We start from the raw sequence: 26,673 nt of genomic DNA, 5'->3' as shown, positions 1-26,673 counted from the left end.
GAATATTTTAATTGAAACACTTCTTAAATCCTTCACCGAGCTCGATAGCTCCAGTCGCTTAAGGGCGGCCAGTATCCAGTAATCGGGAGATAGTGGGTTCGAACCCCACTGTCGGCAGCCCTGAAGATGGTTTTTCGTGGTTTCCCATTTTCACACCAGGCAAATGCTGGGGCTGTACCTTAATTAAGGCCACGGCAGCTTCCTTTCCATTTCTAGACCTTTCCTATCCCATCATCGCCATAAGACATATCTGTGTTGGTGCGACGTAAAGCAAATAGAAAAAAAAAGTTAAATCCTTCAACTGTGCCACACTTTTTATGCTCTGGTATCCATGACATCCTCTGCATATGTCCAGGGGGGTGTTGGGACCACAAATTTTATCCACCTTCTCCGATACTTGGAGGTACTGTGCTTGAGTTGCACTGTGTGCCTACTTCATTCCCACTAAAAACATGTGATTTCGAAAGTCGTTGGTTCAATCAAGAAATGCTGCGTGCACTGACTTATGTAAGTTTCCACACTCATTTTTCACAATAAATACATGAATTTCCTGATTAGAAGACGTGTGTATATTTGAGCATTTCGTTCGTTTACTCGCTCTTTCAAATCGGGATGCATCACATTCTCCTTTCGGTTTCTTCATATAGCTCTCATGAAACACAGATGGTATATATGATATTTGATTTTCAATATTACTTGTCTTTCCTCCAACAAAATGGTCACTGCAAATGACGGAGCATTTGGTGGGTTCCCATGCACTGAAATGCAGGAAAATATTTTCATTATTATTATTATTATTATTATTATTATTATTATTATTATTATTATTATTATTATTATTATTATTATTATTATTATTATTATAAATATACAGCGTAGTCAAGACACGTGCACATGAAAGGACTTGAATATACACATGCGAACCTGCTGCAATGCATATTTGAAATGAAATGTACTATTTCAAAGTGTACTTAAATGAACGTGTTCTTAACTTGGCATCCCTGGTATGTTTTAAATGTATGATATGAAATGTGTGATTTACGTCACAAATGAAATAAGGTACCGTACTTACTCTATTTTCCAAATTTGATATCTATGGCAGATAGAGTAAATGGCGGCAAGCGTGATTTTTCATCTCTTGCTAAACATCTTGAAACTCTTGAGTCCGAATTTGGTAGCAGATTTAGCCAGTTTTCAACGCTTGAACCTGTGATCGTGTTTGTCAATAATCCCTTTGCGTCTGTTGACGTTTGTGAGCTTGGAGAGAGGGTGTGTGAAATATTCGAAAATTATAATCCTGAAGAATTAGGAATGGAAATTTCAAGCCTTCAGTCAGATCTTTCTTTGAAATCCTCCTACGCAACATGTGGCAATTTCTGGACTCTGGTGGACGGTAAAAAATATCCCATTGCCCGCAGTGTTGCTCTGATGATGCAATCTTGTTTTGGTTCAACCTATCTTTGTGAAGTCGCGTTTTCGACTATGAACATAATAAAAAACAAATACCGATCCTGCCTGACAGACTCACACCTGGATGACGCGTGTTCCAGTTACACAACAGACTTTCCTCAACTTGCAGCGAGCATGCAGTGCCAGATTTCAGATTAATTATGTGAGTAAATATATTTTCATATAATTTTTAATTCTATATTTATTATTATTATTATTATTATTATTATTATTATTATTATTATTATTATTATTATTATTATTATTATTATTATTATTATATAGTCGTAGAACCTATAACAGTAGTCGAATTAGTGGAATCACACCTGGCGCCCGCATACCCTTAGTTATCATTTGAATGTGCTCGCACAGAAACGAACGTTGGACAGCCCTGCTCTATGGTATTTAATTATGTGTGTGTACATTACCATCAAGATAATATAAGAATGAGACTTAATGCCTAATATCAGATATGGATGTATTATTTGTGATACTACCTTTTAAGACATTGCTACCATAACTGTCGAGTCATCGCTCTGTCATTGTATGCATTTAGATATGAGATCATATTTAGGAAACACCTAGATCGCCTTCGGCTTTTTCACAACAACCTACAACACTTTGAGTTGGGTGGGCTATTGCTTGCTATTGCTATTTTTAGAGATTACTTGTGGGTGTCAACTAATGGCTATATAAGCTGGTCGGATCTTATCCCTGTCCACCGTGAGCCATACGATCGGGCGGGTTGGGTTTTTATTTTATTAAAAGAAAACTAGCCCGTTTCCCTGCATCACACCGGGCAGCAATGATCGTGCGGGTTCTGCACTTCGTATAGCAGCTGTTTTTATTTCGATAGTTGGGCACAAGGAGGCAGCATATGTGTTTAAACTTTTGTAAACAAAACATACCATCCGGCCTCAAGTTAAATTGTCCCTTTTTATTATCTTTTACATATTGATTTCGTTGTGAATCTTTTAAAAACATCCTAGAATCATCATAGAAGGTATACATATCCTTAACAATGCTACTTTTTGAACCTAGCAGTTATAATAAAATGTCAATCTGTAACTAGCACGATGTTGCGGGTTAGGGTTTAATTTGAGGTAATGGTGTGTTTCTAACCTCAAAAGTGATCATTAGTATTCTGGGAAGACTTCTCTAATTAAGCATTAGTATACTTATGTGAATACAAATATATTTATATGAATTTCAGGGATATCAAATGAAGAAATAGCGAGGTTAACCTATGCATCTGATTGTGAGGACTTACTCAGTGAAGGTGAAGGTGATGATGATGATGATGATGATGATGATGATGATGATGAGTAGGTACCTGAACCTATATCTTCACACGTAGGCAATGATTCTGATTATTCTCATCACGGTGGCAATATTGATGAAGAGGAAGAATACACAGGAGATAATGATTCTACTGATAATCATTCTCTAATCATTTACCTACACGTCAATCACCGAATCCCCAACTGGCATCGAACTGAAGACTACTTTTCAAAGAATATTCTGTTTATATAAGTCCTATATTGATGTTTTATAACCTATTTTACTTCATATATTTGATTCACTGTAAATAAAATCATCCACTTACAGAATTTCATATTCTCAACATCTGTCATTCAGCAAAGAAATGTGCTCAAATAAACTCTAACTAGCACGATCGTGTGGGTGGTTTTCCATGAGAACGGCAAAGAAATTTTTTTTTTTACTATTTTTCCTGAAATCTAGGCTCAAAATTATGTACACTGAAGTATGAAAAAATTCAAATTTCAAAGAAAATATCTCAGGGTGGAAAGGGTTATAGTGTTAGTCAGTCATTTGGAGAGTGAGGCCACAGATGGTCAGTGAAGTCAGATGGATGGAGCATTGGTCGATGGATAGTCATATGGAGAGTAAGGCCACAGTTGGTCAGTCAGTGAGATGGAGAAGTAGCAGTGATATGGATACGTAATCGTCAGTGACCAAATGGATTATATGTTCGGAGTGTGTTTCGTATGTCTGTTCGGTTCATTTCTTGTGTCAGTTCGATGACAGCTGAATACTGAATCATAGTAATACAGACTAATAGTTATCAGTGAATTACTTGTAAAGTTGATTGTCAAGTGTGAATCTAATTTCAAGCCATGCTGTATCTCATCAGTGAAACAAAAAGGATACATCACCAAATTAGGCTTGAGATACCTACAGCAGACACCAACTCAAAGGAATACGTCGTAATAACACTCAAAGTGTTCGAGGTACAGTCAAGTGAACAATGAGGGATAAATTTCTTGTATAACTTTTAAATGTCCAGTCAAGAAGATTTCAAATTTAATGCCTACAGTTCCCTTCAGTTATAATGTCAGAGTTTTATATTATCTTTGGTATTATCGCAATAAATCTCACTCGTTAAAGTCAATTTTTAAAGAATATATTATGTTCATTACCAAACATAATTCATTGTTTCATTTCTATAGTAGATCAGATAACCTCACATTTTAATGGGGAAACCGAACGCCAATCTCCTTTTACCAGAACCTATATGTTATGTTGTCAAAAGTAAGCTTATTACTTCACACCTAGAGATATTCAAGACTCTCGTTCTATTATCGCTACATCTATTTGTAGCTGGCACCCATCAACAATTGTATGTGTAAGTAATAAGGTAAGAACTAAGTGCGAGTACATAGTCCGACAATTGAGTATTTTATTTCATGAATATTTTAATATTTTTCATTTTAGTTCAATTTTATATTTTAAATAAGTGAGCTATAGTCACACTATGGTAGGCCAAAATCTTACAAGATCTTCTGTCAGGACATGTATATCATAGCCCAAAAAACCCCATAGCAGGACCCAAAAATTCTCTGTCTTAAATTCCTCTTTGCAGAGCACTGGTCTAAACGCCTTACTTGAGGACCTTTACATAGAACAATCACCACTGTTCTTAACAGCCTCACTGACTGTCTTCAATAGGACAATGAGAAGTGCCTAAATTTGATTGAAATCATTAGGTACAAAAGTCCTTCTACCATGGTTCCTGGATGGTATGTCATAAACATCATAACTATAGATACAGTTATTAACAGCAAAATTCTCTCCTCACCTTTCTTTTCACCACTGTTCTTAATAGCTTCACTGAGTGTCTTCAATGGGCTAGCACCTTCGGCTACCACATACACAGGTTGGCCAGGTCTACTGGGATCCTCTATTTTATAAACTGAATTCTTATATGATCTGTCTATTACTCCAGCTCGGGTCCTTATTTGTTCTTCAAGGGTCTGAAAGGAAATACTAAGTAAGATGTAGAGAATACAAATGTGATGTCTTACTTATTTTACATGCAATATTTCTCTATTACACTAAAGATACTTTATGAATGAGAGATCAAAACATCAAAAAATGAGGTCTCTTCATTGCATTTCAACTGCTTTTTGAAACCTCACAGCACATCAACATCTCTTGCAAGTCAACTTCTCTTTCTATTTTGAATTAGCAGATATAGTTATTCTAAATTGTTCACTGGATTTTCATCCAGCTCTGTAGTATAACATTTAATACTATTCACCGCCATCCTCAAAGGCCTGGGTTCAATTCCTGATACTGCCAAAGATTTAAGAATGGTAAGAGGGCTGGTGTGAGGTTAACATGATACAAACAGCTCACCTCTATTGTGGGATATTCCTGAAAAGATGTGCACCACCTCGGGACTAGGACACGTGTTTATTTATCGGGTTTTAAAATCCAATAACTTCAAAGTTATGGTTTGCACTTATCTGTGGCAATCGCATAATGAAAGAGCAACTCAGAGAATTTATAATTCATGTATGTAGACTACCGAGTGACATACCAGATGGCAGCATGAACTATTTTACAAAATGATAACTATGCAACAGAAAGTGTTTTGCTTCTTAGAATATAAGAAGTGTTTATCCGTTGTTTCATACAACGTGCATTCTAAAAACAATATGGATAAGAACCGCGAAGCCCCCAGAGTATTTTGCAATGGTATCAATAGTTCGAGAACACAAGTGACCTCTGTAAAACAAAAACTACCGGGCGAGTTGGCCGTGCGCGTAGAGGCGCGCAGCTGTGAGCTTGCATCCAGGAGATAGTAGGTTCGAATCCCACTATCGGCAGCCCTGAAAATGGTTTTCCGTGGTTTCCCATTTTCACACCAGGCAAATGCTGGGGCTGTACCTTAATTAAGGCCACGGCCGCTTCCTTCCAACTCCTAGGCCTTTACTATCCCATCGTCGCCATAAGACCTATCCGTGTCGGTGCGACGTAAAGCCCCTAGCAAAAAAAAAAAAAAAAAAAAAAAAAACTCTGGAAGATTAAATGTTTCTCATGAAACAATTGAGACAGGGAAACTGTACCGAGCAGAGTGGCCGTGCATGTTAATGTGCTATCGCTATGGAGCCAAGCTTTACATTCGGGAGACAAGTGGCTTAGAACCTCACTGCTGGCTGTTCTGAGAGGGTTTTCTGTGTGGTTTTTCCATTTTCACTTCCAGGCAAATAGCAGGACAGTTCCTATTCATACGCCACAGCTGATTCCTTCCACCTCCTTATCCAGTTCCATTCCCCATTATTCATTTCATCTTCATTAGCTCCTCATCTAAGCTTGGCATTGGGAAAGGCATCCAGCCAAAACTCATGCCATGTAATTTCATCTCACTTCATCCCTGATCCCGTATCAGGAAACAGGACTAAGGAATAATGTTATTGGCTTTACGCCCCACTAGTTACTCTTTTACGGGTTTTTGAAGACACCGAGGTGTCAGAATTTAGTCCCACAGGAGTTCTTTTACGTGCCAGTAAATCTACCGATATGAGGCTGACGCATTTGAGCATCTTCAAATACCACCGGACTGAGCCAGAACCGAACCTGCCAAGTTGGAGTCAGAAGGCCAGCACCTCAACTGTCTGCTGAGCCACTGAACCCAGCACAAGACTAAGAGGTAGACATACATATGTTGTGTACTATGCCATTACACTATTCCAGAAGTGAAGATTCAATCGAACCAGAGTAAACGCGATTAACCACAGCGAAATTAAGCAGAATGAATAACTTCATAGTTTATCACAGAAGTTCAGATTGATGCAATATCGAAATGTATATAATCATGATGGCAGTAAAAAAGACAAAAACAGGGGATTCGGATTGTTAAAAGACTCAACACTGTAGAAAAATTACAAAATGACTGACAAGGTTAGCGAGCTGACATATCGCAGATAAGAAGCAAATTGAATTATATAAAAATATCGATAAAAGAAGAGAATTTGATAAGGACATATTAGCTACGATAATACATTGATATAATGCAAGATATAGTATTATACAATCATAAAACACATTATTTTCATACTAAATGCTTAACAAGACTTGGAAACCAGCCAGCCTAAAGACGCCAAGAAAATTGTATCAAAGAAGCAATAAGCCAAAATAACGCAATATCGGTAGAAATTTTATAAAACAAACCCATACAAGATATAATTTGAGATTATTTTAGACATTTTTGAGGTCTGATAAGAAATTGAGATCAAGCAAAGTAGTTTTTAAAAGAAATATAATTGTTAAATTAGAAGGCTTTGCTATTATCCAAATGCATCAGCTGATCTCACATATGTTCTTTATTTCTGTAATTGAGCAAGACAAGATGATGGTTCTCTGTGAAGATGGGTGATAAACTACCCAGAATAACCTGAGCTTAACCGTGAGGGACCAACACCACAGATGACGTCTGCATGGCCAGCCACACACCACGACGATCGCCCCCAGCAGTGGAGAGTGAACGACACACAAATCATTCCAAAAGCGAAGGAAAAGAAATAAGTTTCCTAAATAAAAATATGTAGTTTGGTAGATGTTAATCTGAGTAGATTATTTGTAGTCAAAGTGTTGAGATTGTGTCATTATAATCTTCAAAATAACCTATATTATGTTAGATTCTCGTGAGTGATTTCTATATATATCAATATAAAAGGGAATACAAAATATAACCAAACCCCAGTAAGAGTAATGCATTATTTCAATATGTTATGCCATAGCAGATATGAAGTTCATATAAGAAGAATATTTTATGATGTATAGATTCCAAGTGATAGGTTGACATGAATATAAGTGATATATTTAGATAATACAAGTTGGTGATACATTGCTATTATAAGGTAGAATGCCACGAGATATGCAAATGTCAGCAGACAGAAGGAATGTTGTTATAATTTAAGAAGATGTTGATCAAATGTTGAGAATACATGAGAATAGGGATGGCAGTTTTTTAAAAAATACCGATATATCGATATTTAGATATACTGAAAACTTATTTTCGATAATCGATATTTATTGCACATAATATATCGGTATATTCAAGCGATATCGATATATCGTAACCCAACAGTACAAGAGTAACTACAATATCATAACCAGACCTCAATGCATATATATATCAATATTGGTTTATTCTGCCTGTGCACGCGACTGGTTGGTTGAGTTTATCTTGCTACTGGAATTCGCGGTTTAATTATCCATGGAAATTATCCATCAACGGCTGCTAATTTAAGATGACCACTAGCCTGCACGGTTGCTAGGGTTATACTTCCATAACACAAATTTTCATTCACCCGCAGCCACAAGACAGCAGTCGAGGCATAGATCCTAAATAAATAGCTTTTTTAAGAGATAAATACACACGTAAAATAGAGTGAAAGAAGTAGTGTCAGTAATGCTTGATGAAGTTCATATAAACCTCGTAAATTAGTAGAAATGGCTGAAAATAGTTAAGAATATGATGCAGCATCTACCGTGCAAGTATTTATGGTTTTATCATTGCATTGATAGGATAAACAAGAAAGAGGGAAGAAAGCGGCCGTGGCCTTAAGTTAGGTACCATTCCGGCATTTGCCTGGAGGAGAAGTGGGAAACCACGGAAAACCACTTCAAGGATGGCTGAGGTGGCAATCGAACCCACCTCTACTCATTTGACCTCCCGAGGCTGAGTGGAGCCTGTTCCAGCCCTCGTACCACTTTTCAAATTTCGTGGCAGAGCCGGGAATCGAACCCGGGCCTCCGGGGGTGGCAGCTAACCACACTAACCACTACACCACAAAGGTCTTACCACGCTTACGTCTCTTGGTTAACTGTTTTGTTGAAACATTCAAATTTACGTGCAAACCAGATTCAGAATGATATAAAATCAAATGAAATTTTCCAATCATTTAGTAATACATAGAAGCAGATTCGAACAAATCAAATCATTGTTGATGGCTTCAAGCATGCTGCACATTTTAACGGACTTAAATTCTTAGCTGCCGTCTTACCTTATAAAGTAAGGAATCAATCAAATTCGGAATTATATACAAACAAATTAAAAATTTTAATCATTCAGTATTATGTACAGATAGATTCAAACAAATTAAATATTTCTTGATGGCTTCAAACAAGTTGCATATTGTTAATAGATCTCCGTTTTATAGAACTTCAATATAATTTCAAATCCTTGTATTTTGGAAAAGAAATAGTTTGATATCGAGATATGTCGCTATTTTGTTTTGATAGTAGGATAATATCGGCATGTCGATATCGAATCAAATATCGATATTTATTACATCTGAACGTCCCTAGGTGTTATCGATGCCTACGAGATAATTAAAGGCCTCTGCATGCACGATCTCTTCAAGTACCAAATTGACAAAGTAGCAGCAGTTGAAATATCGCCGCTGGATGTCAGGTTTTCCCTCCATTCCTCAGCACGATTCCAATTGGCATTACGATAATAACTTGCACATAAAAGCACATTACAAATATAAAACATTGCGTTTTGAGTAGGAAAGTGATATTTCTATGACGTTTAATGAAGAAAAATAAATGTATCACCCAGTAATTCAAGATGAGCTCATACGAATCAGGTAGTATAATTGTAACCGGAAAGTACACATCCTAATAAAAATGAAAATGCTCCATAGTATATTTTAAAACACTGCGGTATTCACATAGCCTACGTCGATGAATGCAGAGTGGGTCTCGGCCCACAAGTGGCCACAGCTGGTCCGTGGTCCAACAGCTCTGCACTCCGACCGGCCAACCGAGCAGAGGAAGGGTGGCTCTTCATCTCTGTATTCGGGAGACTGGACAGGGCTGGACCTCACAGCTGGTCCCCACTGTCGGTTTTCCTGAGAATGGTTTTCCGTGGTTTTCCATTCTCCTGCAATAAGGCGAATGCTGGGAGGGTTCCTAGTATAGGCCACGGCCGCCAACCCCCTCACCATCTTCGAGCATCTCCTTCGCCGTAACAAATCTCCCGGCCTCAGAGACGGCGTCACCATCTAAGAGGCCCGCCTCCTCCTTCAGGGGAGGAATTAAAACATTTTAGTATTAGTACGTAACCTAGTCTTACCATGCAAATACGATGGATACCCTGAAAAAAAGTGTTGGCATTGATTGCAGCTAGTTTTAGTAGAAATGCTAAAACACATGCTTTCATAATATTCACTACATACTACAGACTTCGAGGAAGGTTGCCACGTGCTATTTTTCTCGTCACCGCGACATGACATAATTAAGACCCATTTTTCTCGTAGTTCCACATTTGCTCGTGGAAATAAATGCCACTACCTTTCTGAAGTTTACTTTTGCAGAATGGTGCACAGCAATAAACCATTGCTTATCACGCACAATAAACATCTTGTGAATAGAATGTTTACAATAAATACTCTCTCGGCTCTTGTATATTTATCAATATACACAAAACATTTTCTTAATGTAAATCCACAGCCTGTTTAGAGTCATTTGACCTGGTCAGCAATGGAACGAATTAAGCCCCATCTAGCGGCGAGAATGGGAAATTTCCCGGCTGCCGAAGCCTGTCGCACTCCTCTGGGGCAATGATTAATGACTGACAAATGAAATGATATTTGAGAGTGTTGCTGGAATGAAAGATGGCAGGGAAAACCGGAGTACCCGGAGAAAAAACGGTCCAGCAAAAATCTCATATGGAGTGACCGGGATTTGAACCACGAAACCCAGCGGTGAGAGGTTAGTGCGCTGCCACCTGACTCGCGGAGGCTTCTATTTTCATAACTTTACGTTTAAATATAAACCATATACTCATCACGAGCTGAATACACAAATCAACGCCTTTTATAATGAATTTTAAGGCTTATCTCACCTAAAACCTCACTAACTTACCTTTTTCCTTCACAGTTTACATATGCTGTCTGTGTTGTTAAATAGTGGAGGGCTAACACGAAGTCTAGCGGTGACTCTGGAACTAGAACGTATTTCGCGCTGTGTAAACTGCCATGCGGAGGCAACTGTGTTACATATTCCACCGTTTGTATTCGAATTATAGTCCGGCCTACCAGAGGCTCAGAGCACGGTATTGTATTCCTTGTAGGCTGTAGGATGTTGTTAATGAAAATAACAATTCAAAGAAAAACGATATATTTATGGAAAAACCGATATATTATTCGATAAATTGAATCAAAATTTCGATATCGATATATCGATAAATCGAATGGAAAATATCGGTATTTCATAAAAACCGATAAATCGTTGCCATCCCTACACGAGAATAAGACTACTTGTGCATCATGTAACCGGTGTCCAGAGGTTACACAATACACAGGCTAGTCCAACTGAAGTGGCTTCACTGCTATCAAATTAATCAATGGCAGTAATAGTTGCAGGATTCAATCCAGGATCCCCATCTTGTCAAAATGGGAGAAGGCAGCAAGGAAATGTCTGGAGCTAGCAACTTAAATGATGCAGCACGTGAAGGGGCTTTCAAGAAGACCTTCTTGACACACCCAATCAATTTATCAACCTCAGTGAATTGACTACAAATCTCTTCTGCAACTCTGTGTAAGGCGTGAGCTAAACAAGTCACATGCACCATTTTACTATACAATGCTTTTAGTGATTTGGCAGCTTTCACCATATAAGGCGCAGCATCCATTATGAAGAGCAGTACGTTGTCATGCTGAACACCTTCGGTCCATATGGCACACATAGATCTGTCAAACAGTTTACTAATGGTAGAAAAATTGACTTTTTCTAAATGTTCACAGTTTATTAGAAACCTTTCACCTGGATCATCTTCTCAAAAAGTCCCCACAATGACATTCACAATATATCTTCCCATAGAGTCTGTAGTTTCATCAACTGATACCCATATTTTCTTATTTGCAACCCGTTGTCTGATTTCTTGCATACTTTTTTCGTAGCTTTAGCTGATGCAGTCCTTTCTTAAAGTAGAAGGATCAGGAAGAGATTTATTGGTGTATTTTGTAACAATTCACCAAATTTTGGATGATTCAGCTTATTTAAGGGAATGTCAGCACAAAGAAAGGCTGTACAAAGTTTTTCACAAAATGGTAAATAAGATTGGCAAGATTCTCCTAGGATCATTTGCTGTAGGGTCTTTCCATTTGCAATTCGTTGTACTCCACGTTTGTGTTTTTCTGTTGCCACATGCTACTGAACGTTAAATGACTTCTCCGCAGTTACTCTTACGTCGCACAGTTTACAGTACAGTATTTTACCATCACTCGCGAACACTTTTTCACCATATTGAGACAAGAACTATTGTAATTTTACTCGAATACTTTGCTTTACTTTAGGCATTTTTTCTGAACTATACTACACAGAACACACACTTCTGACTTCAACAAGATTCAATAACCTCTGAGACACAGTAGATTACACAGGACAGGCTTAAGTGCCTACCTGCTCACTGTTGTGCAAGGGTGAAGTCCATATTGTGAATTCCACAGAAATAGGGGAGGAAGGTAGGTTCTTACCACTTTCCAGGAAACAAAATGTGATGTGTAATTCTGAGAAATACAACTCAATTGAACACGGAAGAAAGAAACTGAATTAGAAAAGGTCTTTCCTAACTGAAAGAGTGAAAATATGATGAATAGGACCATTTACTATCTAAAATATGCTCTATCACACAGAAATGACCATTTATGCATAAATATGACTTAACAAAGTACTATCATTCGATTACTTTTTTCATAACAAACATTTATATATATTTAAGGAACTTATCAGCCTTACCAAAAAATATATGCTCCATCACTAAAATCCTAGCCCTACTAATGAAAACAATGAAGCTGAATTTGAACCCAAGGAACATACATCTGAAAAGCAGTTCTACTCAGCTTTTGTCTTGTTGAATTTACTCTTAATGTAAAACAATTATATTGATCATGCAGGGTAAAATAGATGGACATAGGGGTTGTGGTCGAAGGAAACATTCTTGGGTGAGGAACTTATGGGATTGGATAGGACTAGATTCTAGTAGACCGATTAGGACAGCCGAACATCATACAGACTTCACTGTGATTCTGGCCAACCTTCAGTAATGGAGAAGGCAGTACAAGAAGAAGATAAAATAGAAACTGTTTTTTTTAACTGGTATTCAACCGGTATTTGTTTTAGTTGGCACTGACACAGACAGGTCTCATGGTAACAATAGGATAAGAAAGGCATAGGACTAGGAAGGAAGCGACTGTGGTCTTAATTTTTGTACATGAGGTATGAAAATGGGAAACCACACAAAATCATCTTCAGGGCTGCCAACAGTGGGGTTTGAACCCCTATCTCCTGAATACAAACCAATAAGTACGTGACTTTGACCTATAACTAAATATAAAGTTATGTCATCAATAAATATAGAACTAAAATCTACAAATGAAATTTGGAAATCTTCCTAAAAGATCTGGAATTCTGGACATTCAATGGCAGCCAAAAGCCTGGGTTTTATAAGGACATTTTCACTGTCAGGATTAACACCAAATCCTTTCTAGATATAATATACAGGGAGAAGTAGCGAAAAGTTACCAGTACTTTAGTCAGTGCTGCATTGCATGTGGACTGGAGAAATGCTTGCTTTGTTCCTGAGTAGCAGGATTAGAGCGTGCAGTCAGGCAGCACAGCGAGCATGGTTAGTGGTGAGCTTACGGAATGAATGTTTAGTTTACAAGTGGAGTTCTTGTTGAGTGCGCATTATTAGTGTTCTTAGTGTTGCATTCCTACAGTTGTTATGGAACATTATTTGTGTTATCTATCAGTATGTTGACTTACAGTATTGGACAACGGATTTTCCTAGTTGAGACAATTCTTCTAAAGAAGAAATCATATCACAGAACCGCTCGCAAATTTCAATGTTGTTTCCATGGCGCTGCAGTGCCTTTGAGACAATACATAACACAGTTATTCAGGAAATGACGAGAAATAGGGCCTGTTTTAAATAAAAAGAGAGAACATATAAGAGAGAAGCTTGCAGATATTCAGGCAAGTATGGATATCAGCCTAAGGAAATCTTCACGCGAATTGGTGTACGATTATGGTATTTACAATGTATCAGTGATTCATCAATCAACACCATAGGTCCAGCTGCCTGCATAAATTCCCATCATGGGTTGCTGCAATCTGCCCATGATGGTACTCTTGATCCTTATCTTTTAATTAAGACAGACAAAGCATATTTCCATTTAAGTGGGTATGTGAATTCTCAGAATTATTCAAGGTATTGGTACACTGACAACCCTCATATAGTGCATGAAATTCCTCTTCACAATCAGAAAGTCGGTGTTTGTGTTGGCATTATTGCATGCAAAATAACTTGCCCTATTTTCTTTTATGACACAGTTAACTTGGAATGTTATCTGTAAAACATACTGCAGCCATTATTTGTAATGTTGACTGAGGAAGAAAAGCAGTATGCCTGCTTCCAGGAGAATAACACCACTGTCTATACAGTTCATCAGTCAATGCATGTATAAGAACAGGTACTTCATGAGTAAATAATTAGTCATGGACTTTGGCTCCCACATTGGCCCAATTTAAGTACCTGTGATTTTTATTTGTGAGCAACTTTAAAGCAGAAATGTTACAAGAACAACTCACATAAGCTAGAAACCCTGGAGAATGAAATCAGACAACTGATAGGCTACGTTAAATTTCAGAGGCGTTGATACACCCAGTGTTCAGAAATTTTTTACACTGATGCAATATTTGTGTTGAGAATGATGGCATAATTTTCAACAGCTGCTTTGATGAAAAGTAAGATATACATTAGTTTCCAACTTCATTAATTATTAACACTTAACTAATAATTTAGCCCTACCATAATAAAATTGAATGCTCACCCGCGCTGGTACAGCTTACCCGTAAGACTAGCAATGGATTTTAGGCAATATGGTCCCCTGACATCCCCTGTATAGCGTGGTAACTTTTTGCTGCCTCTAACTGTACATTCTTTGGATGAATGTCTTTTAGAGTAAAACATTGCAACACAAGACCTCTGTTAGGTTTTATTATTCTAAAAATAGAGAAGTCCACAAGACAACAAATATTCAGGAATTACAAGAATGGACAGCAAAACTAACAACAGTACAAAAATAACAAATTGTTCAACGAAGTTCTATGTCAAGGAGATTGACCTCAACTCATATAAACTCTATGACAAATTTCTATCACTATTTGTTTCTAATAACTAGCAGAATACCTGTACACAATCTACTCTTTAACCCTTTCACTCCAGCATAGCGAGCATGGTGGTGTGACCCTCTAGACACGAGCAGTGAGTGGCTCACCGAGCCCAATGAACGGAATATTCGCCTCGCTCCTCTCTGCCTTCCGCAGTCATTCCGTGACATAAGGAGAGGATAGGCAGAGTTTAAAAATATTTTATTTTATTTGAAATGCAAATTCAGTGAAATTCTTATGATTATATTTTTAGAACTTTTCACTCCGTTAGCATTGTCTACTAAACTGTTCAATCCGGAATTAGCTGCGTCGAACTTATGTTTCTTTGGATTCAAGTTTCTCCTTTTTCCAATTTAGTTTTCTGCTCAATAGTTCAGGCTCCTGATCATCATCCTCACCATCTTCATCTTCAGTCTAATGGTCAAAGTAGTCCGACCTTTTAGATGACGAAGAGGTACCTTGAGTAGAAAACGTGCCTGAAATAGAAGGTGTGACTGAAGTCGTTCCAATTAAATTGAAATAATAAATAAGGTAGTTCAACCTATTCAATACAAATAAATAAGAAATGTAGTGTTACATTCCTATTTAATTATAAGCGGAAGCGGTTCCTTTAAGTGACTTACCTTCTACTTCTTCTGGATTTTACAGTGCCTATCCCCATTGTTTTATATTGCCTCTTCAACTGTTTTTTGTGGGGACTCGTTCTTTAATTTCTTTCTTACCTATGCATTGTTTTCTGCGTTTTATTCGGCTGATGATGACCAGGATTGGGGTTGAAACCGATACCGCTTCCGCTTATAACTAAATAGGAATGTAACACTACATTTCTTATTTATTTGTATTGAATAGATTGAACTACCTTATTTATTATTTCAATTTAATTGTGATACAGTTCAATATGGAACATCATGAAATTTTTATCTTTAAATGAAGTTGTTCCATCAGCAGAATCAGATGACAAATTACTCATCATATTCTTCAAAGTCACTATCCAATATGAGGGCAAGAGCTTCCTCCGCAGTATATCTTTCCTCCATCATCAGGACTTTCACAATTTCAAAGTGATTGAAAGCTAAGTCAAGAAGCACAAGCACGTCAGCACTGGGAAACAACTAGGCGTGAAGTGAGTAGCATACCAGACACATTATTTTCGTCTTCGAACCAGTTACTCCTGTCATCTGGTGATCATAGCCTTAACTATAGACTCCAAAGACAGTCACGAGAGACCTCAAAGACCGAACTTCTCCAGCAGTCAATCGTAGTGAAATGGAAAACAGCTGAAAGACACGCGACTTGTACAGCAGTCGAATGACTATGAGGTACAGCTCCAGCACGACTGCTACAGCAGTCCACTAGGTACGCGGCACAGCTACCACCCGACTGCTACAGCAGTTGACTGGAGTGAAAGGGTTAAATGAATCATATCTACTATTCTAGAGGACAGAACAAAAATGTGTATGTTAAAAAATATGATCTCAATATACTTATATGTGTGCAATTACCTGAACTCCTTCCATCCAACCAAAAGACACTTCCTCAAAATATGATGGCAAGAAAGTAGATGAAGGTATAAGAATAAACAGTTTCTTCACAGGAAATAGGTCATCGTTTAGGTCGTGAGAATCTCTGTAATCTCTTATTCTTTCCACTAGCCCTATAAAATCAAAGTTTTGAGAGAAATATTTGCATATGATGAGTGTTTTTGTGGAAGTTAACTCTGTTTAATGAAAACATCTTGATTGTTACAGCAAAATCTCATTTATTAATCTCTCATTATGATTTCCATTATCTTTCCAAAATGCAAAATGACATACACTGACTGACAGAGCAAATGCAACACCAAGAAGGAGTGGTCAGAACTTTATGCCAATTGCAGGGTAGACTGACGTCACTGAGGTATGCTCAGGATGTGAAATGCGCCGCTGTGCTGCGCACGTAGCAAACGATAAATGGGACACGGCGTTGGCGAATGGCCCACTTCGTACCGTGATTTCTCAGCCGACAGTCATTGTAGAACGTGTTGTCGTGTGCCACAGGACACGTGTATAGCTAAGAATGCCAGGCCGCCGTCAACGGAGGCATTTCCAGCAGACAGACGACTTTATGAGGGGTATGGTGATCGGGCTGAGAAGGGCAGGTTGGTCGCTTCGTCAAATCGCAGCCGATACCCATAGGGATGTGTCCACGGTGCAGCGCCTGTGGCGAAGATGGTTGGCGCAGGGACATGTGGCACGTGCGAGGGGTCCAGGCGCAGCCCGAGTGACGTCAGCACGCGAGGATCGGCGCATCCGCCGCCAAGCGGTGGCAGCCCCGCACGCTACGTCAACCGCCATTCTTCAGCATGTGCAAGACACCCTGGCTGTTCCAATATCGACCAGAACAATTTCCCGTCGATTGGTTGAAGGAGGCCTGCACTCCCGGCGTCCGCTCAGAAGACTACCATTGACTCCACAGCATAGACGTGCACGCCTGGCATGGTGCCGGGCTAGAGCGACTTGGATGAGGGAATGGTGGAACGTCGTGTTCTCCGATGAGTCACGCTTCTGTTGTCAGTGATAGTCACCGCAGACGAGTGTGGCGTCGGCGTGGAGAAAGGTCAAATCCGGCAGTAACTGTGGAGCGCCCTACCGCTAGACAACGCGGCATCATGGTTTGGGGCGCTATTGCGTATGATTCCACGTCACCTCTAGTGCGTATTCAAGGCACGTTAAATGCCCACCGCTACGTGCAGCATGTGCTGCGGCCGGTGGCACTCCCGTACCTTCAGGGGCTGTCCAATGCTCTGTTTCAGCAGGATAATGCCCGCCCACACACTGCTCGCATCTCCCAACAGGCTCTACGAGGTGTACAGATGCTTCCATGGCCAGCGTACTCTCCGGATCTCTCACCAATCGAACACGTGTGGGATCTCATTGGACGCCGTTTGCAAACTCTGCCCCAGCCTCGTACGGATGACCAACTGTGGCAAATGGTTGACAGAGAATGGAGAACCATCCCTCAGGACACCATCCGCACTCTTATTGACTCTGTACCTCGACGTGTTTCTGCATGCATCGCCGCTCGCGGTGGTCCTACAACCTACTGAGTCGATGCCGTGCGCATTGTGTAACCTGCATATCGGTTTGAAATAAACATCAATTATTCGTCCGTGCCGTCTCTGTTTTTTCCCCAACTTTCATCCCTTTCGAACCACTCCTTCTTGGTGTTGCATTTGCTCTGTCAGTCAGTGTACATACATACCCAATAATTTTTGTTGTTAAACTAATGTGATGAGTAGCAAATTAATGATTAATTAAAAGTATAAGAGTATTTAACAGTTTAAAATATTCTGTATTTTAACTTATTTTCCAATGTGTTCCACTAGCTGCTGAACCTGGCATTACCTCAATAATTCCAACACCAATGAAGATACCACAATGAAATTTGAACAAGAATAAATTCAGTAGAGGTGGCTGATAAATAAGATAATAGGTATTTAACTAGCACACATTTGTAACAATCAGCAGGTAATGATTACTGGAGATATCCAATTACTGAAATACTCAGCAATACTCGTATGTACTTGACTAACGCGTGGCTGTCCTCACTGCCAGTAACTGCCTCCGGTAACCAGTATTATACCCAGTTACCGATATAACAGTAGCTCGGTAATACTCATGTGTACTTGTTTAACGGGGGCAGCATGCCACCGCATTTACCATAAGTAACTGCCTCCAGTAAAAAGTATTTTACTAACCAATATTGAGTCGTTACCGCATATTTTTAGGATTACAGGAGTTATGAAGAGGGCAAAGTCAAGTTCTCTATGGTTATATTTTTCCATAATAGGTAGGGAGTTTGTGAAATGCAGTATGTAGGGGATGAAATGCTTGTGTAAATTATTTAAAGCTAGCTATTTACATTATTCTTTAAATACCATATAGAGTGGGTTTTTTTTCTTCTGCATTTTACTTCATGTTCCTGTTAGGCAATAGACGTGGCATTTCTATACACCTATCTAAGTATTTATTCTTGTAATGACTGGAATTGATGTTTTTTTCATTCTTCATTATTTTTTAAACTGATTGGCTTTAAGTATTTTTTCCTCGGGTGAACTATCTGTCGGTAGAGAGAATTTTTCATTACTTAAAATTATGAAGCTTAACTTAGGCTACTTAGACCTTGCACAAACTAAATTTCCCTAGTCCCCTAGTGTTATTGGCCGCGAAGGGCCTTCGGCCTGTCAGCGACTGTAGCTCAGCCCGAAGGCCTATAGGTTATGAGATGACACGCGGTCAGCACAACAAATCCTCTCGGCTGTTATTCTTGGCTTTCTTGACTGAGGTCACCATCTCATCATTAGATAGCTCCTTAAACGATATCACGTAGGCCGGGCTGAGTAGCTCAGGTGATAGAGCTGGCCTTCTGAGCTCAAGTTAGGTGGTTCGATTCTGGCTCAGTCTGGTGGTATTTGAAGGTGCTCAAAAAACGTCAGCCTCGTGTCTGTTGATTTACTTGCACATTAAAAAACTCCAGCAACTCAAATTCTCCAAAAACTGTAAGTTAGTAGGACGTAAAATCAGTAACATGACTCACATCACATAGACCTCGAATCAGGCCTCAGATCCACATTAAAAAAACCTGACCTGGCCAGGAATTGAACCTCAATGTCCAACTCCAATCGTCCGGGTGTGGTTAACAAGCATCCTCCACTCCTTTCTGTCCTTCCAATAATACTGCCTTGAGGAATTCCCCTCTTAATTATTACAGGGTCAGATAAAGATTCACATACGCTATTTATCTCAGTTCTATTTTCTAGAAATATAGCCACCCATTCAGTCACTCTTTTGTCTAGTCCAATTGCACTCATTTTTGCCAGTAGTCTCCCATGATCTACCCTATCAAATGCCTTAGAAGGTCAATCACAATACATTCCAACTGACCTCCTGAATTCAGGATATCTGCTATATCTTGCTGGAATCCTACAAGTTGAGCTTCAGTGGAATAACCTTTCCTAAACCCGAACTGCCTTCTATCGAACCAGATATTAATTTTCCAAACGTGTCTAATATAATCAGAAAGAATGCTTTCCCAAAGCTTACATGCAGTGCATGTCAAACTGACTTGCCTGTAATTTTCAGTTTTATGTCTATCACCCTTTCCATTATACACAGGGGCTATTTGGTATAGCACCTTCATGCAAACAATCCAAATAAGTACTTCAGATTTGGTACAATATCCCAACCCATTGCCTTTAGTATATCCCCCAAAACCTTGCAATTCCAGCTGCTTGACTAGTTTTCAACCTTTGTATCTTACTGTAAATGTCATTGTTATCATTGGTAAATTTTAATACTTCTTTAGTATTAGTCACCTCCACTATCAGGACATTATCCTTATAACCAACAATCTATACATACTGCTGACTGAATATTTCTGCCTCTTGAAGATCCTCGCATACACACTCCCCTTGTTCATTAATTATTCCTGGAACGTCCTTCTTGGAACCTGTTTCTGCCTTGAAGTACCTATACATACTCTACCATTTTTCACTAAAATTTGTATGACTGCCAATTATGCTTGCCATAATGCTATCCTTAACTGACTTCTTTGCTAAATTCAATTTTCTAGTAAGTTTCTGCAATTTCTCCTTACTTACACAGCCATTTCTAACTTTATTTCTTTCCAACCTGCACCTCCTTCTTAGTCTCTTTACTTCTATGTTATAATATAGTGGATCTTTACCATTCCTTACCACCTTTAATTGTACAAACCTGTTTTCACAATCCTCTACAATTGCTTTAAACCCATTCGAGAGTCTGTTTACATTTTTATTTACCCTTTTCCACCGATCATAGTTACTTTTTAAAAACTCCCTCATGCATGTTTAATTAGCGATATGGTACTGCCTAATAGTCCTAATTTTAAGACCTTCTTTTCTATCATATTTACTTTTAACTATGACAAAAACTGCTTCGTGATCACTAATACCATCTATTACTTTGGTTTCTCTATAGAGCTCATCTGGTTTTACCAGCACCATGTCCAGAATATTCTTCCCTCTAGTTGGTTCCATCGCTTTCTGAATCAGCTGCCCTTCCCATATTAACTTATTTGCCATTTGTTGGTCATGCTTCCTGTCCTTTGCATTACCTTCCCAATTGACATTTGGAAAATTGAGATCACCCGCTACTATCACGTTCCTCTCCATATCGTTTCCCACATAGCTGATTATCTTATCAAATAATTCTGAATCAGCATCAGAGCTACCCTTTCCCGGTCTGTAAACTCCAAAGACATTAAGTTGCCTATTACCTTTAGAGATGAGCATTACACCTAGAATTTCATATTTGTCATCTTTAACTTTTTCGTAGCTTAGAAATTCTTCTTTCATCAGAATGAATACTTCCCCCCTCCTACCATTCGTCTCCTATCTCTACGATACACACTCCAGTTCTGTGAGAATATTTCTGCATCCATTATATCATTTCTCAGCCAGATTCAACTCCTATTACAATATATGGTGAGTATATATCTATTAAATTACTTCATTCTATTCCTTTCTTTAAAATACTTCTATACAGTTCAACACTAACATTTTTAGTCATCCCTATCTGACTTCCAGATCCCTGTACCGTTATCAACGCTCCCTAGACGACCCCGTTTCACTGAATGTACCTCCCTATAAACCTTCTAAAGAAATTTCCTAACTTATATGTACCACTGCGGTTTAAGTGAATGGCATCTGAGGGCAGATCCCTATCTCCTACCCACCCATTAGGATCCAGAAATCTTACTCTCAGTTTCCCACATACCCACTACATGGTCTCATTTAAATACCCAATCACCTTTCAGTCAGTATCTCTCCTGCACTCTATTCCACTGATAACAATTTCCGCTTCCTTAAATCTCACCCATGCTGCATTTACCAGGTCCCACACATCCCCAACTATGTTGGTACTTATACCTGTTTGCCTTACATTGTTGGTACCAACATGAAACACTACCACCTTCTCCTTCTCTTCTACTTTCCTCAACATCTGCCTTAATCTAATTCCTGGGTAACACTCTACCCTGGTTCCCTTTCCTCCACACACTTTCCCCACATGTCTAACAATGGAATCCCCCAGGACTAGAGCCTCAACCCTATCCATATATGGAGGGATGTAATCACTGCTGTGTGTTTCTTTGGTGGTTGGTAGTGAAGTACGTTGTCTGAATATGAAGAGGAAAGTGTTGTCGTACGTACGACATCGTAACTGGTGTAAAAGCTCCAGTTATTATGATTATTATATTTCAATTATATTTTATTAAATGCTAAATTATCTTTTATGAAATGTTAAAAATGACTAATAATTGGTTTCCCTGTAAATATGTAGTATAAATGTGTATAACCTCAAAGAGGTATTGTGTATAAGTTTAACCTCAAAATCGATATGGTCGAAAGTGGTAGAAAATTCTATAATATTCATATATATTAGTTTTATTGTACTATAATTTGGTATATATGAAGGGTTCTGGAAACTTACTGTAAGGTTTATTACCCAGAATCATGTAGAGACATTAGGAATGTTGGAGAAATTTCTGTGTTTATTTGTAAATGGTAAATGAGCTGTATCCACTACTGGAGTACTCCATTCGACTAGCTGGTTAATCGATGTTTCGAGTGTGTTCCATTAGAATATTGTAAGAACCTTTCCAGAAATCGATAATTCTAGATGGTTGATCAGACAGTATATATATCGAGCCGTCAGTCAGTGAGGCGGTGAGTTCAAGAGAGAGTATGTTGTAGTGCGCGCATCAGTGTTGTTGATATCTGTACTTGTCAGAATCGACTTCAGGGTACTCCGCTATTAAGTGTTGCAGTGTCACTTGCTAGTATGTGTAATTGTGTGCTGTGACTTTACAGTGTAAATAAAGTAATTTATACAAGGAAGTGAACGTGTTCTCGTGTGATATTTATTTACGTCAAATAAAATCGCATTGCAGAACGATAGTGTTGAGACAAACACGCAGTTCCCAAGCCAGAAGAAATAATCAAACACAATTAAAATCCCTGAGCCGGCCGGAAACCGAACCTGGAACCCTCTGAACCAAAGGCCTCGACACTGATCATTCAGCCAATGAGTTGTACTCTGGAAGCTAATATTAATATACATTATTTATAAAATGCTTCGTTAAAACTCCTGGGGTGTCTGGACTCCTTGGTCGACAACCACCACCCTCCCTCCCCCCCCCCCCCCCCCGGCTACCTCTCTTACTCCCATCCCAGCTGTGATATATATACATATATGCATATATACAGTAGAAAGAAGAGCACCACTTACAAAAAAGCATAAGACATTCTCCATATCATATTGAAGAAAATCAACGAATGCAAGACCGGAAACTTCCTCTAAAAAATTGTTTCCTATTTACTGTAACAGATCTTCTTCAATTCAATCACTTCAAATAAAATACGCTTGGCATGGTGGCTAAATTTCTAGTGTAAAGAATACCATCAAAACGGGGGTGCGTTCTTGGATTTATGGAAGCTGCTGATATATGGGTGGTGTTGAGTAAACATTCAAAGCATGGCCAGTGTGTCTGGATGTTATGAAAAGCAAAATCATAGGGCCGGTTGTGATGCATTAACACTTTCTAGCCCAGTAAGGAAAGCAGTAGCTAATTGCCTCATTCCTCATCTTGCCTTTTATGCCTCATTACAGCACCATCATTAGTTTTTGCATTTTCCCTAAAACAGCATAATGTTTAGTGGTGCTTATTGAGGATCCAACCAGCCTCCAGGGTGAAGACTTAGCAGAGAGGGTACATTCTAAAACACAACATTTGTTCTTGCATGGTATTTGAAAAAACTTGTATGTATTCTTCACACTGCAGTTACTTGATACTGATTATAATCTTTCAGCATCCTCAAACATTTTTACTAGATTGCATGTCAAAAGTCTGAATTCAATTGAAGGGTTTAGTTCTAAAGTGATGCCTCTCCAAGAAATGACATTTTTCTGGAAATATGAATTTTTAATGTATGGATTGCTAATAAGATAGAGACTTCATTTTTTTTTTTCTCCGCAGCTGTCTCACTTCATATAAAATCTGCTTGGCATGGTGACTAAAATCCTAGTGCAAAGAATACCATCACGGGGGGGGGATTGAATTTATGTCTCTCTGGAACTAAAGAGGGATTTGAAAGGCCAATTATGTGGAACAGTGTAGGCTAGGTTACTTTGTAGGTGCTAAAACTTTCATGATATATTTAATCAAATACTTCACAAATGCTGTATTTATTCACAACTAGCTGCAGGACCCGTTGTTGACGGGATAATCACATAGCACTTATCTAATTCCCAGCTACTTTCCGCCAATATTCAGGCAACTATAAATGGTGATAAACCTCACTTATTTTTTCTCATAAGAGGACACCGGTGTGTAAGCTGTTTCTCAAGTTCACATTATCTGGTTGTTGTTTGCTTAATTCTAGTCATACTGTAAGTCAGAAATGAACACATGGTGTCTTTGCTTATCAATGGCTAGAATATCAGTCAGCACCTTTTGTATCTCCTCCTGAAGTCAGGTGATGAACTTCCTCATAAACCTCCCAGCCTTCCTACAATAAATGCATGGCTAACAAGTTATCAATAAACCATGTTCCTTATTTTCCAGTTTTGAATCTGAAACCTGATTACAAGTGACAAGAATTTTTTTTTAGGTTATAAGAATTCAGATGTCATAGATCGCCTTTGCTGGCGGGACCTAGTGTTTACAGTGCACTATGTCTTCTGGTATGGGCTAGAGCAATTTTGTTTCTTTCATTGATCAGTCTCAGCTTTATCCTTGGCTTTGACAAAATGAGAGTGACTGAGGTATGAGTGATGCTAGTAATGCCATTCCTTCTGCAGCCAGTCCCTGCTATGAATGGTATGAAAATATTGCTCATAGGGTCAGTTGGTGCATGCATTTCAGTGGGCTTGGCAGACTGATATGTAATAGCAACTTCTGGCTCGATGAGGAAAGCAATGGGAAACTACCTCACTCCTCATTTCCCTAGTACGCCTCTTCAGTGATGTCTAGGCCATCTATGACAGCTGATGGCGGAACTATTGAGGATCCAACCAGCCTTCGGGCTGAGGACTAAACATACATACATACATACAGATAGCTAACCTGAAGGATGCAAATTGTGACTTTAACAGCATTCAAGACTATATATGCAGATAATACTAAATATAAAACTTAGTGGATGTTCAAGCTAACAAAAAATTATAGAGCTGTTTCTCAGATAATTTTATTTATATTTAGCGTATGGCTTTTAGAGCCGGGAGTGTCCGAGGAAATGTTTGGCTCACCTGGTTCAGGTCTTTCTATTTGACACCCATGGGTGACCTGCACGTCTGGGTGTGAGATTATAATAATGAGGTAGGGACCAGGTGAAGCCCAGTGTCGAATAACACCAAGGCTTAACATCCCCATCCAATGGGCAAATCACCATCGACAGAAACATATGCCTTCACTCCCTGGAACAGTGGAGATAGGTTTGGAATTAAAAGGTTTATTTCCTAAGTGACATTACTCCACTTCTTTTTGGATTTCAAGCTGAATGTGCAAATGTATACCCACAAAAGTACAGTACTTTATCATGTGGAAACGTATTTATTTCCAAAGTGGAGTATATCTTGTGTGACGCATCTTCTCACTGTTTTTATTTCCAAAGTGCTACAACTCAACACGACCAATAGCCTGGCATGTGCATATCACGTGACCACTTATCGGTTGTGGCAGGATACTGGTCTTTTGCTTGTGGTTTTGTGCTTTCTCATCTGTTTTCTGTAAAAGAGGTGAATATTGGTGCAAATGGCAACATTTGATGAAAAAATTGAGAGATAGGCAAATTGTTATGCACAAAAAAGGAAACTAGTACCCGCGGAATGGCAGAAAAATAAGGACAAAATCGATCAATTGGTGATCCTGTGTAATCATTATTTTAGGCAATGTCAGGCTCGGGGGCTGAATAAGACAGATTGTGGAAAGTTTCATCAGCTTTTTTTTTTTAAGAACTCAAAAGCAAAGTAGAGGACAATTTCATATCGTATGCTACTGTACCTACTATAGCCTGTTAAAAGTTTACGTGAACCACAAGAGAAGATAGACCGGCAGTTTTGTATTACTTACAGTGTGCAAATGTCTGATTGCATCAACATTAAAGTGTGTCATAAAACATTTTATGGCATTCTGCATACTGATGCTAGACGAGTGCAGCGGCTTGCCGTGTTTTATTATTCAAACGGCAGTGCAAATCTATATATATAAAATAAAAGAGTTTTGTCTGTATATTGCTCAGGATTTAAAAAGAATGGTATTTCTGTATCGGTCGTGTCCACAGTAAAAGTGAAATGCACTTTTTAATTTTCTGGCTGTATGTATGCGCTTTATGAGAAAACGGCTTAAGAGAATTATTTAATGAAGATCGGTATGTAAAATCGGGGAATAAGTTGCTACAATCTAGGCTATAAATAATTGTATTCATGCGGAGTGAAATGGTAGTTTAGGGGAAGGCCTAAAATTTAATTCTCAAATATTTATGTTATTGGCAGTCATATCAATAAATATTACATAACTAAAGTTATATAGAATTAAATTTCCAATCATTTATGTCTTATAAATTTTTACCGTATCGACTATGATATCAGAGATATTCATGAATTTCTATTTTACCGAGCTCGATAGCTCCAGTCGCTTAAGTGCGGCCAGTAT

The 26,673-nt window shown here is 38.6% G+C and overlaps 1 protein-coding gene across 1 annotated transcript in view; it reads right to left on the bottom strand.

Moving 5' to 3' along the window:
* Positions 1-26,673, bottom strand: part of LOC136877321 (stimulator of interferon genes protein homolog) — a 95,599-nt gene that overhangs the window by 23,733 nt on the left and 45,193 nt on the right. Inside the window, exons 8-9 of the mRNA XM_067151264.2 lie at positions 16,446-16,597; positions 4,550-4,724 (exon numbers count right to left, since the gene is read on the bottom strand). Of these exons, the coding sequence (XP_067007365.2) occupies positions 4,550-4,724; positions 16,446-16,597 (327 nt within the window). The remainder of the gene's footprint in view (positions 1-4,549; positions 4,725-16,445; positions 16,598-26,673) is intronic.

The sequence above is a fragment of the Anabrus simplex genome, chromosome 7 (genome assembly GCF_040414725.1).
Source record: "Anabrus simplex isolate iqAnaSimp1 chromosome 7, ASM4041472v1, whole genome shotgun sequence".
Taxonomy (NCBI): Eukaryota; Metazoa; Arthropoda; class Insecta; order Orthoptera; family Tettigoniidae; genus Anabrus; species Anabrus simplex.
The sequence above is the reverse complement of the archived record's forward strand: the minus strand, read 5'-3'. Positions and strand labels throughout refer to the sequence as shown.